Source organism: Pollachius pollachius (assembly GCF_949987615.1).
Source record: "Pollachius pollachius genome assembly, chromosome: 2".
Lineage (NCBI taxonomy): Eukaryota > Metazoa > Chordata > Actinopteri > Gadiformes > Gadidae > Pollachius > Pollachius pollachius.
In genome coordinates this window covers 47,025,782-47,044,695 of record NC_136935.1, presented here as the reverse complement: position 1 = coordinate 47,044,695, position 18,914 = coordinate 47,025,782, and the positions used below count along the sequence as shown (strand labels likewise).

The 18,914-nt window shown below is 47.6% G+C and overlaps 1 protein-coding gene across 1 annotated transcript in view; it reads right to left on the bottom strand.

Annotated features, from left to right (window-relative positions):
• The window catches only part of add3a (adducin 3 (gamma) a), a gene marked incomplete at its 3' end in the record, with an annotated part of 16,989 nt that extends 412 nt beyond the window's left edge, over positions 1-16,577 (bottom strand). The window contains exons 1-5 of the mRNA XM_079730378.1: positions 16,306-16,577; positions 10,515-10,798; positions 2,245-2,383; positions 972-1,123; positions 243-323 (exon numbers count right to left, since the gene is read on the bottom strand). Of these exons, the coding sequence (XP_079586504.1) occupies positions 243-323; positions 972-1,123; positions 2,245-2,383; positions 10,515-10,709 (567 nt within the window). The 5' untranslated portion in view covers positions 10,710-10,798; positions 16,306-16,577. The remainder of the gene's footprint in view (positions 1-242; positions 324-971; positions 1,124-2,244; positions 2,384-10,514; positions 10,799-16,305) is intronic.
• Between the last annotated feature and the right edge of the window lie 2,337 nt (positions 16,578-18,914).

The following is an 18,914-nucleotide window of genomic DNA, read 5'->3' as shown; positions in this document are numbered from 1 at the left end:
ATGTTTGGTTAACATTATTACTTTTGTTTTGACTATTGTTATTGTTGTTTTGACTGTTCTCATTGGCTTTGTTTGTCAGTTTATTTTGTTGTGTTACTCGAACGTTCGAAATAAAAAAGTTAAACTAAACTGACCTTTATTGTCAATATTCTATGCGATACAAAATGGCCGTGCTGTATACGGGAGGCCGCCGTGATTGGCTGAGTAGACGAGCGGCGGTGCGTGCTGGAGGCGGGGCTTACCAGGTTGGAAGCAGAGGCCTCAGCGAAGGCCAGCCCTCGGGGGATGATGAGGATGTGGTCCTGCTCTTTGCTGATCCGGCACTTTGAGGGACAAAAGAAAAACAATAACATTTTTATTATCATACTTCCAAACTTTTCCAAAGCCATGAAGGACTAAACAAAGGAAAAAGAATGAGTGGAATGACTTAATTGACTCTATTTAGACAGAAGGAACTTTTAAAGCAAACCAAAAATTACAGTGTTGAACCCGTAATCCTCCTTTTACAGCAGCAGTAACATTTCAACCGAGGTTTCTCTGACTTTAAATGAAATATGAGCGTAACAATGGGTGTGTGAGAAATATGAAGTTCAAGTAGCTTGTCTCGAATGAAGTTTGGAAAGATGTGGCTCTACACACACACAGTCATTGGAAAAATCGATCTAATCTAAAAGTATTCTGAGCAAAGTCACAAAAATACACTTTCATTTTAATTGAATCATAATGGGAATGTAATGGCTTTTATCCAATCCTCAAACACAAAGCAGAAGTAAAGAGTATATACTCCTTCTTATGAACCTACAACTTCTGTAGAACCAGTTGCTAACGCCAATAAAAATAGCTTCATTCACTAAAGTGCTCATGCCTCGGTTTGAGTCTGATATTGAAATGCTTGGTTGGTAACCATGAACTCTCAAGACCACAGAGCCCCATGTAGCTGGACCCCCAGAACTCCGTCACGTTGTCCTTACTGTGATGTACGAGTTGGAGAAGTGGGCCCAGCTGAACAGGTCCACCAGTCTGTAGAGGCTGGCCAGTTTGCAACGTGCGTGCTTCTCCCCCTTCACGGTAGTGGCAGGGTCCATCGTGTAGAGGTCGTTGATGGGAGAGACCATTCCCTGACCTGAAAAGGGGGGGAGGCAAACAGTATTGATCTCGATTAGATTAGAGGACGGAAAGGACATTTAGATCAATATGAGATGGCTTTAATTGATTAGGTGGTTTTCAATGCCAACGGCACCATCACTGCATCCCATTGCCTGATGGAACGTTCCAGAACCTTGCAACATCGCATTACAAACGGACCCAAGGCTTTCAGTGATTCGATAACGTCACCACAATACAACTCATTCACAATAAGCAAGATGACCTAATTGGCTGACTTTATCTGTTCCCCTAAAAGGCTCTTTGGGCGTGTCTGAAAACCTACATCTATCACAGAGGGGTCTTTCCTTCGCACAGGGCGCATGGAGAAGTTAAATGGACCTGATGTTCTGGCCTTGACGTGGTAATTCATCATCAGTTCCGCATTCTGGGGCCCTGATTGGAAGCAGACCGTGCATATGGAACACTAGACCCAGAACCGGGGATCAAAAAGCCCGGGAAATATGCACGACCCTTCCGGAGTCTGCGAGCGCCCCGTCTGCTCTGCATTTCTTTCGGTCTGTCTGTCTATCTGCTCTGCCTTTCTGTCTATCTGCTCTGCCTTTCTGTCTGTCTGCTCTCTATTTCTTACTGTCTGTCTGCTCTCTGTTTCTTACTGTCTGCAATTCTGTCTGTCTGCCTGCTCTGCATTTCTGTCTGTCTGCCTGCTCTGCATTTCTGTCTGTCTGCCTGCTCTGCCTTTCTGTCTGTCTGCCTGCTCTGCATTTCTGTCTTCATGTGTGTGTGTGTGTCACACAGTGTGGATGTCAAAATGTTTGTGCGTGTGTCAAACAGTGTGCATGTCAAAAAGTGTGCGTGTGTCACAGTCTTCATGCCAAAATGTGTGTGTGTGTCACACATAGCGTGCATACGTAAACTTTTCATAATGTTGCTAATGTCGTTGCTAATATATTAATATATTTCTCATTTGAATATTCCTTTTTTTCACATGGAAGCATGCAAATGCATTGTAGTACACACGCATTCAGGGCATATTAGCATTTGCTGTGGGGCCAACAACACAGCAGGAACTAGGGGGGCTGAGTTTAAAAACCCAAGCGGTCGTCGGGGGCGACGGGATGTACCACTGTGAGTACTCACTGAGGGGGGAGCTGTTGAAGCCAGCCACTGAGCTGGCCATGAAGAAGTCAGCGATCTGTTTGAGGGCCAGCAGGCCTTTGGGGTTGTTGCCTTTGTTCATCTGTTCCTGGATCAGCCCCTCCAACTCATCCTTAAAGGCCTGGGCCAGAAAGAGAGAGACAGAGACAGAGAGAGACAGAAAATGAAAGAGAGAAAGACTTAGTTACAGCTGATCCAAACAGATACAAACACACATCCAGATGATGTGTGACTTTTTCATTAGCCATTATTAATAATGTGAGTCTCAACAAGTCCCAGTTAAGATAACACCAACAATAAGTAAACTGGTTTTCTGATTCAAATGAAAAAGATTGTTTCTAATATATCAAGTTGCATTACAAGGAGCATTGCAAAAATGTATTAATATATGAATAAGTGGTAGATTCAAACTGGATGAATCTTTGTTTATCCAGAGACTCTGATGGTCACTTGGACAATTGATATGGAAAATGAAGTCATCGTAGTCAACAAGTTATATGAAGATTGAAAGTGTACTCGTTACAAATTATTCTACCGGGAAACCACACAGCTGCCTCCCATCTGAACCGCCAGAGTGCCCTTGGAATAGGGAGTGATGTGATCACTGATTGAGCAAGGATACAAAAATGAACATCAAGGTGACGGAGAGAAAAGACAGAAGGCAGGACTCAAAGCTGGATACAAGACTTCAACGGTTAACACTAGCTAACGCAGGGCAGAGAAACAGAGAGACGGGCAGACGAGTTAATCACAGATTAGGCCCCGGGGTGCTCTCGGGTGGGTCGATTTGCATCTTGACGGATCCCTGACTAACCGGATAGCGACTGACGGAGATGCCCAGCTGTGATTCGCTGGTACACGAGTCGGACTAATGACAGCGCGATGCTGGAGGGCCTCAGGGGTTTGATAGTTTGTTTCTGTTACCCGGTGAACTGGAATTGCGTGTGGAGGCTGTGTGCCAGTGGAGAGAGTGTCAACAGATGAGATAATAGAAATATTTAGCTTATCTCAAAAGAAAGTCTGAAATGTTAGCGGTCTGAAGTCGGTGAAAGGTCACCATTACACTTTACCGAGATGGAATCTCTAGTTTCTCTAGTTTCTCAAGCTGGACAACCAAAGACCCTCTTCGCTCTTTCGGGTGACCCTAGACTCCACTCCCCAGTAGCCAGTCTCCCTAGTTTTCACCCAAACCACCGCCACACCCGTTGCAGATCCACCACTCCCCGTGCTTGTGCACATTGAACGTCCCATTCGACGGACCTTTGTGGCCTCAGGATGGAACCAGGGCCATTGATTTGAGGCAATGGGGTTGGGCGGTATGGTGTGGCCTATTGGAAAGTGCAGCACCGCCCCCCCCTCCCTCCCCGAAACAGTGAGCAATTAAATGAGAATGCATACAGGCTCTGGGACTTCTGAAGCCCTGCCAGACATTCCTCCACCCTGAGTGGCAGGGTCGCCACGGTAACCGACCCAGTTCTTTGCCACTCTGCGGATGTGTGGCCCGCGGTTCTTCCTTGTTAGCGGCCCCCCTCTACGGGGAGGAGGGCTGTACCGTACTGTACTCAGTCAATGTGGCGGTGGGAGACGCGCCGCACGGACCCCCGACACTGGGGGCTGTCTATTGATCAGACCCCCAGGACTTCCTGCGTCATTGTGAGTGTGAATAGAGAGAGAGAGTGAGAAAGAGCAAGGGTAAGAGAGAGCGATAGACAGCGAGAGAGATATAATAGACCCTTAAAAGCCTGAATATGTATCCATGAAAGATTTCACTTTATTCATATATTTTATTAAAATCAAAATGCAGGCTATTGAAATATTTCATAAAAGGAAGAGTATAGCAATTTCAGGGAAACATAGCAACTGAAAATAACAATTTAGCTGTAAAAGGATTAATTTCAGACCATTTCACTGAACACGAATGAACACAATTTAGAAATACTATTTTTAAAATCCATATGGATGAAAATATTCCATCACACACGCACACATTCCCGAAGAGATTATGACAGCAGGGATTTGACTCACATCATCTTAAATTAATCCCGGGCCGGAAAAAGCGTTCACATTTTGTATTATTAATATTTCATCCGTCCATCTGCAGAGTGACACTGCTTGCGTCCTGCACTCTCCAGCATGCTAGATTATTAACAGTGTTAGTATTCATGACCACACCAGCAGCAAAGCATGCGGCTGGGCGCTTACTTTAGAATGGGAAATAAAGGGTATTTCAGGGCAAGAAGTACGGTCACATAAACCACCAACCATGCAAGCTCTAAGCAGGTAGTCAAACCTGCAATTTGGTTTAACTAAATAAAACCCTCACTGATTACAGGCGGGAACATCTGCGCTGGGAATACCTTTTCTACTAAACTTAACGACTGTTGGTCTAAGTCATTTATATCTCAATTCTTAATTTCTCAATGGTAATAATGTCATCTGTTTTGGTTATCAAAAAAAAAAAGACAGTTTGACTAAGCCAAAGCTAGTAAAGGAAACTATAAAAACATCCCCTGGTCTCAAAAAAACTGAAATATGACCATGATCTGTCATAGCTTACATAGCTGAGGGTTTAACCCTAAACAGATGAATGCAAAAAATGGGTTTCCGTGAGCATTTGAAAAAAAAAAAACGATGCACATTAATCTTCCATTTCTCTCCCTCTCCCTCTCCCACCCAATCCATCTCTCCATCTCTTCCTCGTTCTCTCTCCCTCCCTCTTCCCCTCTCTCACCCCTCCCCCTCCCTCCCCCCCTCTCTCTCTCTCCCCCCATCCCTCTCCCTCCCTCTCTCTCTCCCCCGCACTCTCCTTCCTTCCCTCCCTCCCTCGCCATCCCCCTCTCCCTTGTCCTCTCTGCCTCCCCTCCCTCTCTCTCCCTCTTCCCCTCTCTCCATCCCTCTCCCTCTTCCCTTCCCTCTCTCCTCCATCCCTCCCTCCCCCATTCCCCTCCCTTTGCTCAGAGGAAGTGCGCCCAGACCCATGGCGTGGGAGTGCGGGGTCCTTGGAGCGGAGAGGGTCCAGCGAGACAAAAGCCCTTGGCGGGGGTGACCCGTGGCGGGCCAGAGCCTCGGTTGGACGTGTCAGTGGACAGGAAACATCCTGGTGTTCTGGCGCCGGAGCGCTGGAGGACAGAACGCTTCCTACTCCACCGAGGAGCGTGGGCAGACACCGTCACACAAGGTCAGCCCGACACCGCGGATGGAGAAGCAGTGCGACGGGAACCCGGTTCATATGCACATGAATACCGATCATACGTTGGGCGTGTGGAGTGCGATGGTGGAGAACGAAGAGGCTGAAAATAAATGCATGAGTGGAGGATGACCGGAGGATGATAATGAACAATATGGTGACACACTGATGGATTCTTAGAAGATGGCTATTGGTTTGTGTACAACAGCTACGACGTTTACTCAACATATTAAATTACTTCAATAGACCATTTAAATACAAGCATCACCAATCATCTTTTCCTGCAACCTGAGACCTTAGAGATTTACATAAGTTTTACACGAGATCATAAGGGAAGAATCCATTTAGTCCTCTGAATCAGTCACATGCTTTCTAAATGGTCATCCTGGCTCACGTAACGAGCAGGTGTCATCATCGAGAATCCTGTGAGGTCATGGTTACCACGACTCCGCTGGGGTTACCTGGACAGGTAAGAACCCCCCTGGCTGTTAATGAAAGAGCGTGGGAACGAAAAACAAGCACTTATGGACGAGGTCACCGATGCACGTCCGGTCTTGTCGAAAGCCACGGTGGATCCAGTGACATGACCTCATCCAGGAAGTGTGTGTCTCTCTCTTTATATGTGTGTGTGTCTCTCTCACTCACTCTTTATGTGTGGGTGTGTGTCTCTCTCTCTTTATGTGTGGGTGTGTGTGTGTGCGTATCTCTCTTTATCTGTGTGTGTCTCTCTCTCTCTTTTTACGTGTGTGTGTGTGTATGTGTGTCTCTCCCTCTCTCTGTATGTGTGTCCCTCTCTCTTTATGTGTGTGTCCCTCTCTCTCTCTCTGTAATATCCACCTGGTCAGCACTCACACATCCTTACGTGACACTGCTATTGTCTAACCCCTGGGGTGAGCGTGTGTCTCATCTGTCAGTGACTCAGTCCTGCATTACAGCTGCACTGCTGTCTCCCTCGACTCTGAACAAACTCTATGCACTGCATTCCTTAAGTAATGCACTGGATCGCCCCAATAAAAGTTCCAACTGAAAGGGACAGAGTTTTGGCTCGGGATTTTGTTCAATAAAACAGAGCTTTAATCTGGAAAAAGGATCCACAATAAAGGAATTACATTCAGACCTCATTATGGTGTCAATCCCATAGTAAAACATATGAGGCAACTCAAAAGTCTAAGGAGAGACAGCCTTCTTTTGTTGAGGGCTGTCCTGGCTAAATGAGACACGTCAACACTAGATCCACACCACTGAACGATTTCACTGACTGAAGCAACAAGGATATGTTGTGAAGAGAAACAAAATGGCCCTCAAGGCTTTGAAAAAGAAACAAAAAGACTGTCTGGGATGGGATCAACCGCCAAATGTTCCAGAACAAAACCGATCTAAAGCATGGCTTCGGCCTCACGAGAACAAAGTGGGGGCTTAACACACAAAAACTGATACTCGTGTAGGTGACTTCAAAATGTCAAAATAAGGAGAGAGACTTCATCTTTCAAAGGGTAAAGTGGATTGTAGAACAGGAACTACACGTGAGATACAGATGTCAAACTACTGGGGGGGTTTTGTACTTGGATAATGATAGCAGTTTACTAGTTTGCAGCATTCATGAGGATTAAATTGTGCTGTGGCCCAGAGAGAACATAACAAAGTAAGAAATGTACTCTGCATGGACGTAGAACAATGAAACCTGGACAGGCAGCCAAATTATGCGCAAATGTCACTTCCAGTTGGTCCGGGCTTGATCTGCTTCTTGGTTTGGATCCCTTGATTCAATTCTGTTTGTTTTTTTTCTGAATGAGAATGTTTTGTTTTTGATAAGTAAGGTTGTTATGCGGGCTCATCCTGGCCTATTTGGGAAGGAATTTGATTTGGCAAACATATGATCCTTCCTTCCCTCAGTCTATGAGGTCTAACATTAATCCACAAATTACATGAATGGAGCCAAGAATGGATCCATGAGGTTTATTCTATTATCTGAAAATACAGTTCAACAATTAGTTCAATTGTGCAGCTGAAACATCCCACAAACGCTAAATAAGAAGTGAGCCAAGCCTCTAACAAATACGCTAACCCAGCTGTTCATAAAAATGTTCAAACGTTCAATTAGCTATAAAAGGACTGTTTGTCTTTTTGCGGACGAAAACCACCCAGACTATTACCCTGTGTGGCAGGCCGCTTTCCTGTCTGCCTCAGAAAAAAGGGCAACTGTGACCTTGGCAGTCGTAAAAATAAGTAAATGATTACATCAAACCCCAGAGCCCAGTGAGCACAGGCTTCAATCGTGTCATTCGGTCCAGCTCCCCTCTGCTCATGCTTAAACACAGCCTTCAACGAGAGCGCTGAATGTCGTCTGGGTTAGCTAGCTAGCTCCCGAAGACTGGAGACAAAACGACAACAACAACCGAGAAGACGTCAAGGCGGGAGAAGAGAGAGAGAGGGTTAAGGAGAGATTACATTAGAGAGGAGAGCACACGCACAGTGACACACTTGTTGTTACTGTTTCGGATTTGGTGGTAGTTGGCACATTAGATAGGGCGGTTAGGTGAAAAGCAACGTTCCCTTGGGCAGTGTTGTCATGAAGTGGTTCAAATCAAGTGGGCTCCTTGGTCATCTTAAGGTCGCAAGCCATTCTTCTTGCCATAAACCGGCGCTTTGCCTTTTCAATTTCCGTTGACCAATGCACCGAAGAGCAGACACAACAACAGAACAACACAAGGGAATGTCTGATATGACGGTGGGTGCTGATGTAATGGTCAATAAAACAGCCGCCCTGCGGATAGACCCAGCCGTCTGAGACGAGAACTGGCTGGCGTTCAAAGCACCACATCAACAAACCACGCGTCATCAATCTGACAGGAGCACATCGGCCTTCACTGACTGACTCATCCACGCGTGTATTACGCACACATACACACACGTCGTGCAGAGACACATACGTACACACACGTGCAGATTCGTTTAAACTGCAGGTGTCTGTGATTATATGCCCTCAAACCTACAGCACACCGCCAAAATCTCACACACACACACACACACACACACACACACACACACACACACACACACACACACACACACACACACACCACTCCTGCGTCCTTAGACAGCTGGTAGTGCATCGCGCCAAGGAAACCACACTGGGCATGTGCAGAATGTGGATCACATTTAAAGCTTTAAAAAGACCATGCCAAAACCGCCATGGCCACGGCACAGTATCAATCTCACACACACACACACACACACACACACACACACACACACACACACACACACACACACACACACACACACACACACACAGGCTTGTGTTACTGTGCCGGTGGGGAACACTCGCAGACTGTACAGTAAGTAATCCACTAACGCGCAGGCTCAATCAAACACTCTCCTGCCGTGCCGTGTGTCCTAACATAGCAACTCAGGTTGCTAGAACCGAATGCCCAACATACTTTTGTGATTGCTGTCGGACCCACCCACTCGACATTCACACAGAGCCGCGGCAGGACGCAGCAGCAAACAGCTTCACCTCGACGGACAGTCCCGACTTTTCAAATCAGCGCCGATTTCGCCTTGGACCTTAAACAATCGGTAAACAAAGAAACGCCTACCTGTGTTGACCTGTAGAAGCGTCTACAGGTCAATGTAAGGTTCAATATACAAGTGTAAGAGGGACACACACCTTGGTAAACACCTCAGCCGCCCGCTCTGCCCGTTGTAAACACTAATCGGACCAGTTCAGGTCGGTCCTTGGGTCAACACTGCACAGCAAACAGTGCTACAGGGTGGAGGGTGAACCAAAGAGGCCCCGGGCCCGCTGATAGCCACCCGGAAGACAATGCAATCCAGCCTTTATTGCTTGATTCATTGTTTAGCCGACAAATAGATAAATCATTCTTCAGCAATGCTCCACATTTCATTGCATCGCTATTGCTCCATTTCAGGTCATTCTTCGACTCGACTCGATTCTTCAAACTCCTGGGGTGTTTGTTGGAATCCAAGACCGTTTTGTTTGCCACGCGATTTGATATTTTTTAATGACGGATTAATTAAAAGTGAACCATAAGTTGCCAACTTAATGCCACGGCTCAAAGGGCACCCTACCGACATTAATCACAGAGGGGCTGGATCCCCAGCCGGTTAAGCTGGTGGTTCCTGCAACAGGGTACAAACACGGAGCCCCGGTGTTACACCATGACCTTCTTCCAGCCGTGCTTGCCATTTGAAGCCTTAGCTTCCTAGCGTCTTTGGAAAGCCAAGCCGACGTCAGAGAGGCTGAATTAAATGTCAGGTGCAGTTTTCTTTAAAGTGTACCGGTGGCTTCAAGAGTCGTTTATTTCAGCAAAACCTGAACCGACATGGTAAGTCAGCGCCTGAGGGGAACTTTAAGGCAAGGGTGCGCCTGCTTTGGTTATATTGGGATTTTAGTAGACTTCGGACCGCTGTGATCCTCTCTCTCTCTCTCTCTCTCTCCTCCACTGTGTATATGTCTCTCTCTCTCAGACTTTCAGACACAAACAAACACAAGCGGTTTATCCTTTACACAAACAAACACCAGTGGCAAATGATCCTGTACACAGGACATCCGCTGTTCTCATTGGAGTGCAACATTAACGGTTTCTTCTTCTGCACTAAATGACCAACCCATGCTACCATACTCTTTGGTATGCCAGGACAATATTTAGCACGTCCCAATACATATTATGGAAAAGGCAGTACGCCAAAGATACAAGGTTGTACTACATCTGGTCACGTTTCGCAGTATGCAAGCCAGCATGCTTTTTTGTCTATTCTGCCCTACAATCCTCAGCGCAGCAAAAGATACGTCCCATCGACTTTCAGTCTATGGGGCACTACAGGTGTCCTAATCAGTGAATGTCCCAATTGTATGCATACCGTGTGCAACAGTACGCACTTTGTAATGGTAGCTGCAGCACGCACTAGAAGTAAAAAGAAAAATTGATATAATTTGGAACGCAGGCCAAGCCAAGAATGGTTACACACGTGTGTATCGGTGCCCCACACACACACACAGACAGACACACAGACAGACGCACAACGAAACAACGCAACCTACCGGGCTCTGCAGGATCTGCGTGACGCGCTTCTTCTGCTCCAGGACGTTGAAGTCCTGCCTCAGGTCGGGGGACATGTTGCGGGCCCTGATGTACTCGGGGTCGTTGACGTCCACGCGGTCGAAGTAGCGCTCCTTGGGACCCCCGCTGGGCGGGGGGGGGGTGGTCACCACCCCCTGATGACCGTCTGTGCTCATGCCTGGGCCGCGTCCGTCGCTCGACCGATTATCCGCTCGCACTCACGCTGGGCACGCTCTCTCTCTCTCTCTCTCTCTCCGACTCTCACCTGGGCGGGGGGGGGGGGGGGGGGGGGGGGGGGGGGGGGGGAGAGAAGAGGGGCAGGGGTTAGGATGGGTGGAGGAGGTCGAAGGAAGCACAGTGTTTGGACGGCGTTCAAACCAATGGCGCCAATATGGGTGCGGCGTAATGTGAGCTCATACGGTTCCAGTGCAAGGCCACTGGGCAAGCCTTAACAAATGGATACATGTGGCAATCATCCATCCCTCGTAAAAAAGCAGCGCTCTGGTCATACGGGTTGAAGGGACTGGAATGAGAGCCATTCTCATTGGGCAAGGCGATAACCGGGTGAGGTGCGGCACCCATTTGGATGAGGCAAGCTTGTAAACTGTAAACAGACCACTGCTGTCCTGAGGGCAACACACACACACACACAGATACACACACACAAAGTCACACACACAAGTATGCGTGTGCAAACACACAGAAAGATAGTCGGAAAGACAAACACAGATAAACGATACATACACACACAGTAACCAGAAACCACTTTTTTAAACAAGGACAAAACAAAGTGTTTTTCATTTTCTTTTTTTAAAGGAACAGCCCTTTAGCTGTGTTTGACCGAGCCGGTCACGGCTGGGTGGGACGGAGTTAGTTCGCTGTGTTCGTTCATCACCCCGGTCGCTTGGCACGACCACAAAGGCTTTGGTGAAACTGCTGCAACAGCTCTAGTAGGTTTCCGTGGAAACAGTGCCGACAGACTGTACATAAACAGTGCCCTGCGCCAACTGACCAATAGGAGAACGGAGCATAAACAAGGTGGCTGGACGGGAAACTGTATCGCTAAACAATATTGTAAGAATAAAACGGCTTGCGTGGATAAATATTGGAAAGGAAATGACAGAACCATAAGAAAAAAGGCAAAAGGAGCAAGAGAGAGAGGGATACAGATAATGAGAGTAATGCTGTAAACTGCACTCCCAGCGTTCATTGCCGCATCTTGATAGATAGAAAAGGGGGTTTGGCTTAAAACACCTGGCAGGTTACGTGTGTTTTCAGAGCGGAAAGGGAAGAGAGTGGGACAGACCGAGAGGGGGATGGGGTTATCACCATCAATGATTTAGTCTGCCTTATGCGTGACAAATCCTCTGCTTGTGTTTTATTTCTAATCCGATCCTGAATTTTCCTTTTGGCGTTTCACAGTGAGAGAAATGTGTGTGTTAGTGCGAGAGGGGACACTAAGCTGTTGATATGGGTGAAGCCGCAACACACACACACACACACACACACACACACACACACACACACACACACACACACACACACACACACACACTTTTGCCTTTCATTTAGGACAGTGCTGATGCGTAGATTGAATTGATATGGAGGGAACTGGATAAGCAAATAAACAAACAAAGCAAATGTGAGGTAACATGCTTGACCAATAAATTCCAAAGCCAGAGGATGTTTTGTTTACAACATTGCATAACCTTCAAAGCATGACAAAGCGTTCCTTTACTTTCAAAATCTTTTTTTTTTCAGATTTCTTTTCTATTTGAGCTTTTTACAAAATGTACCCTACTTGATGCCCAGGTGTAAGCATTTGCTCCTTATATGCTTTACATTTATAACTACTGTTTTAATTCATATGCTGTTCTATCTCATTTTATTACAAATCGGTGAAAGAAGTTGGCTCTAATCAGACCAGACTAGACAAGGGTATGTGTCCCAGCAGGCCAAGGTCTGCTGACCAATCAGCTTTCTCTTTGAATTTGGGGGAGGGTGCGGCTTATGAACGAGGCACTGGTAAAACTCCAAAAGTGCACAGGAACTTCAGGTTTAGCTATCAGATGAATCGTTTCGAATTGTTCAACAGATTATAATGATTGCTTTCACAATTGCACATCATTTGTTTCAGAAAATGACCTGGTGTTGTTTTACCGTAAGACCATTTACTTAACTATGTAATTATATTGACCTATTTTGCCGTTTGACTTGTTCCACTTTGAGTCTAAGATGCATACATATAGACACTGTTAGCGAAGACACGGTCAGCAAGACACTGTCAGCGAAGACACTGTCAGCAAGACACTGTTGGCGAAGACAGCATTAGACAGCTAGCTAATGAAAGGGGAAGGGGTTAGGAAGCAAGACTTGTGATTAGAGTCAACTTAAAACATGTAAGAGGAGCAAAGGAGTTGCCAAAGCAGTGTATGACGCAAAGGAGGACAGGCTATGACAATAGCTTCATAGCAGTAGGGTGTAGGGCCCTATCTGTCGCAGAAGACCAAGATACCCCTTTATTTTGTTTGTGTGTAAATATGAACAAAAAAGTCTGTATACCGAAGTAATATTATGACGAGAGGGTACTATGGTTGACACAACATGTTTGCATACTACAATAACAAAAGAAAACCTCTAATTCGCTCTTAAATTCAAACTGTCCAAGCCATTGCACAAACGAAAACAAAAACATTGAGCTATACATAGCGATGGGGGATCAGGCCCTGCCAAGGAGGAGAGCGTGGGGGTTTGCAATGAATCACAGATTGCTGTTTGGCCCTCAGGCCCACAGCGTCAGACATGACAGCTGCGCCCCCCTCCAATGTAAAGCATCAGGCCCCTGGAGCCCCAAGCCCCTATCAAACAAGTCTCCCTCACACACACACACACGCAAACACATTTACAAAACATGCTCACACACACGCACAGACATTGACAAAACATACACACAATTTTGTTGCATGTACACACAGCTAAAGTCAGGGCAACTGCTGTTGCATCCCCAATTGCAGCATGATGATACGTCTGAAGAACACACATACACACTCACACCCAGTCTACCATCCTGTCTACAGCCATTCTCTTTTCCCCAAGCCTTTTTGCGGCTGGCATCAACAATACTCCCCTAGCCTGGCTGCCACCACAAACCAATACATTACAAACCACTGAAGACACCACCCCCCCCATATTAAACCAGTCTACTCCAGAGAGACGACATCTGATAGCAGTTTTGTTGCAGCTCTCATGAGTTTGATACTGGTGTGAGTGTTTCGCATTCCCCTCCACTTCAGTTATAGTCTGAGTGTTTCCCTCTTGAAATAACATGAGATCAACTCATAAACGGAAACTCAATTAAAAAGGGGGCCGAGCACATAGCAGTTCAGAAATGTGTGTACTGTCTGCCCTCCCTCTGTCTGATACAGCGACGTCAGACTGCTGCGGGCACTGGGTCTGTTGTCGCTAGCCTGAGCGGTCTGCTGGCCCTGGAAAGATCGACAGTAAGGCAGCCCGGAGCGAGGTCACAGTAACCTTTCACTCTCACGACCTCTTTTAATCAACAGCCTCTTCCTCTTCCTCTCCCACTCCCTCTCTCTCTCTCACAGCCCCCTTGTATTGCCTAGGGATGCCGACATCAGAGGGACATTTACGCTCATGCAGCTCCATCTCATTTGATGTTGTTTAAAGGGCAAACCCATGGTCTGGTGGGCACGTCTTTGTTTGGTCTGATAGTCAGTCCATCACAGGCGACTCCTTAACTAACGTTCACGTTTAGCCACCGATCAAAACCTGATCAAAACCTCAAACATCTTTGATCGAAGACTGTATCAAACAAGCTTTTATCCTCAAACGGTGTTGAGAGAACCAGAAAAACACAAAATATGAAATATGGCTACTATTAAAAGTAGATCAAATGGAAACACAAATAAATAAATGAAAAAAAGAAATGGTCATGGACGTTTGTGAGCTGTCTCTGCGGGTGACCGAGCGTCTCAAGGCCTTGCTGTGGTCAAACATGCCAGAACGATTCCATGGTACAGGCGCTGCAACAATAGTCAACTATATCCTAACCACCATTGATGCTAGTCCTTCCAACGGTCATGTTGTTGTTGTTGTTTCAAAGCGTAATCCTCACCGCCGCCTCCACTGTAATGGCAGGTAATAAGGCAAAACGGTTACCCAGAATGCCCAAGGACAGGTGTGACATCGACCTGACTCAGAGCAAGACACCCGGATAGCCATTCAATTAACTGCACTCATCGTGCAAGGAGCGAAGATCAGACAGTCCTGAGTGTCTCTTCCACTCCCAACTGCTTCCTGTCGTCTTCCAGTTTCTTAATTGCGCAAACACGCAGACACTGTAATCTCACACACACACACACACACACACACACACACACACACACACACACACACACACACACACACAAAGAGACACAGAGACACACACGCAGAGACACACACACACAATTTCAATGTAAATACACACGCATACATTTGAAACTGCGGCTGCCACGCCTAAAAATAGCCCCGCAGCTTTTTGGGTCACCTTCCAACGCCCCACTGCAACAATACCAGGAAAGAATGGTATTATGGTAGCTAATAATATCCACACACACACACACACACACACGTGCATGCAGGCGAGCACACACCCATTCACATTGCAGCTGGCACGCCTGTTAAAATACAACAACAAACCACCGACACCAGCCACTGACACCGGGCCGTACGGGTCTGGGATCTGCCCGGCGACACACGGGGGGGGGTTAGGTGTTCCCCCGACCCAGGCCCGCTCTGGCCCGCTTTGTAAGATGGCAGTGAAACAGGAGAGAGTGTGTAAGCCCAACGCTCGGCGGCTTACAGGCCCTCCAGAGGATTTACTTTGAGACGCTGGGTGATGGGGGGGTGGGACTCTCCTGAGTCTGACAACAAGGCAGCAGCCCAGTGTGCCCTATCTCCTCCCAGCCAAAGGCATAGTGGCCGGTGTTCCCCCAGGAGTCCCGCTCCAATCCTTTCAGTGTGGGTGCAAACAAGCGGTGGGAACGAAAAGGCGGTTCTTGCTTTCTGTTTGGAGAACCGTGCGGTGTATAACGGCGCACGAGAGCGACAGTGCCAGGGTTTCAAGGAGAGGGGAGACACCCTGAGGAGACCTTTCTCCCAGAGACAGAAGGGTGTGGGGTGTTGGTTCAGGTTGAATGGAGGTGTGTGAGGGGAAGTGGTGGTGGTGCACCTTCTGCCCCACGGTGTCCTACTGTCACCGGCCCTAATAACCAGGGCTAATCTTCTTGTCTGTAGCTTAGGCGAGGGCTTAATGTGGTGCTACCGGCAATCATGTCCGGCACCTCAGTATAATAACATGGGGTGTGTGTGTGTGTGTGTGTGTGTGTGTGTGTGTGTGTGTGTGTGTGTGTGTGTGTGTGTGTGTGTGTCAAGCTTCAAGTGTGTGTGTTAAGACCAATTCATTTGTGTGAGTCAAAGCATGCAAACAAGGAATTCCCCCCTCCAAGTCTTCACAAGAGATAATAATCTTGCATTCACATGCAGTTGCCTCAGTTGCACACACACACACACACACACACACACACACACACACACACACACACCACAAAAACATTAACAAGTTCAACCCAATTGATAACACTTCTATTAAACACACGTCCGTAAGGAACACAGTGGAACCACCCAATCAGCAGAGCCAACAACCCAAAAGGAAAAATGTAAACATCTCTTCAAAACGAGATTGAAAAGCAGGCGAGCGCTTCAACCCACCTGGGACTTCCTCCTGGGTCAGTGGACGAGACCGAACGCGAAGTGGTAGTCGCCCTCAACAGAGTCAAAACACATGCCTCCCTTTCTCCCTCTCCTTCCTCCCTACCGCCGTCACTCTCTCTCTCCCTCTCTCCCTCCTTCCGACGCTCCACAAGCACAAATCCTGGGACAGCCTTCCCCGCGTGGAGCCGGCGACGGAGAGGTGAGGCGGACGAATCAAACGTAGAGCAGCGCCGAGAGGATGATCCAGGCAGCCCAGGCAGAACAGGTTTGTCCGCTTGTGTCCTCTCTCTCTCTCTCTCTCCCTCCCTCCCTCTCTCGCTCTCTCTCTCTCCCTCCCTCCCTCTCTCGCTCTCTCTCTCTCTCCTTCCCTCCCTCTCTCCCTCCCTCCCCCCCAAGAGATCTCAACAGCTGTGAGTGTGCGTGTGTGTGCGTGTGGCGTGTTCATGCGTCAGTACATGCATGTGCGTGAGTGCGCTCTCAGGCAAATGTGGGCTGTGTGCATTTTTGTGGAAAAGAGGCTAAAGGGATCACGTGACGCTGGTTTAATCCCCCCCGCCCACTGGCAAACGTGCACATACACAAAGACACACACACACTAAAACAGACCAATCAGGGCACAGCAGCTGCCCCTCCTCCTCCCTCTTACGCACCCTGTTCTCCCTCCGTCGCTCTCCCACTCTCTTTATGTGTGTGTGTGTGTGTGTGTGTGTGTGTGTGTGTGTGTGTGTGTGTGTGTGTGTGTGTGTGTGTGTGTGTGTGTGTGTGTGTGAGCTGCTTCTCTCCTATGTCATTTTGATTTTCTTTTCTCCAAAACAACTCTTCAGGCCAGCCTCCACACACACACACACACACACACACACGTTTCCACTACGTTGTGGTGTTTCCTGCTGACACAAACACCACATGGCCCGTGCCAACAGGTTGATCAACCTTTGGATGACGGTGTGATTAGGCTTGTTCCGCGAAGTAATGCCCCCCACGACTCCCGAGAAAAACATGTTGTTTAATGACGGTGTAGTATGGAGAGACACACACACACACACACACACACACACACACACACACACACACACACACACACACACACACAGGGAGACAGACAGAGAGACAAGTAGAGAATAAGAGGAAAGGGAAGCCCAGTATTATAGTTGCAATAGTCGCAATAGTTTGCAATATCGGTCGTAGTTAACTACAGAAGCACTTCAATCTGTTGAAGGATAGAACAGAAAAACTGTTCATTGTTCTGCTCGTGTTTACTTAGGGTTAAGTGCAGAGCTCCTGGGAATATGAAGAGCAATAGATCATACTTCATAGCCAGGGCCTAATAGCCTAGAGGATCAGGATGTGATCCGGTAAAACTCAACTGAAATTGCAATTCAAATGAAAGAGTCCGATTTCCCATCTTACACAATGCAGGAAAATAAGACAGTGTGTGTGTGTGTGTGTGTTTGTGCATGTGCGTGCTTGTTGCCTAGCTTCACTGAGTTCTCAGTCCCAGTGATTATGGGGAACATATCTGCAGCTTGTCAACCAAAACTCAAAGAACAAGGCTATGGTCTACCGAAGCACATTTGACAAATCAATATTTGTCAGGAAGACGTTTTACGATCTGAAAACTCCCTCCTATGACGGTTCTACCTCTACAGCAACAAACAAGCATTCATCTTTGCATCCACTCCAATCGGTTCATGGAGTTGAACAGGGGTTACGGTCAACGATTAGTTTAGCATTCCCGCAGGGCCTCGTTATCGCAGAGCAGCAAAGACACACAAGTATAAACCAGCACGAGAGCAGACGAATGCACATCTCAGACGGAGCCAATGCCGCTGAACTTCTGAGGAGGGCCGCCTGCAGAAAGCAGCCGTCCTCCAAAACGAATCACAACAGGCTTGCATTGTCCTGGGGGAACTCCTTAATCTGCATGGCTCCTTCACACAGATCAGCATTATCAACGTACCCATCGTCTTTCAGAAGGCCCGCGGAGGACCCGGGTCTGAAGCATTTGCTCCGGCGACACACTGCTCTCTCTCTCTCCCTCTTTCTGTCTTCAATGCTCCTCCGCAGTGAAGAGAATAAATCCTGAGATTAGAGTAAACTAGCGGTGCAGTCTAGGCAGCTGCTGAGTCACTCAGCAGCTTGGCTCAGCTCATCGCCTCGCCTAGCTCGGCTGGCAGTGCCGAGCCCTGACTCCTGGTGCACAGTGACAGGCATCGACGTGGCCGGCTCCCCAACCTGAGGGGCAACGAGCAGCGGCAGGTATATAAAGGTGTTGTTCTGTCTAGGTTCTGTCGGGCAACAGGAGAGCTTGTTAGTTAAGACGTTAGGTGACCGGGGAGGCTTGTTGTTGACGATGGGGGTCATTTGAATTAACTAGACATATGACGAAGGCATGACGTCTTGTAAGATGAACCCGATGATCGTTTGGCCTCAAAGAAGAGTCCGCCAGGACCCCGTCATCCCAGCTGGTCCAAGCAGCCTATTGAACTTCCTATCAACCGAGGCTTTCGTCATTTGCGAGCCATTTTTCCCATACTTTGGAATAGTTCCAAAATATGGGAAAAATGGCTCGCAAATGACGAAAGCCTCGGTTGATACCGAGGAGAAAC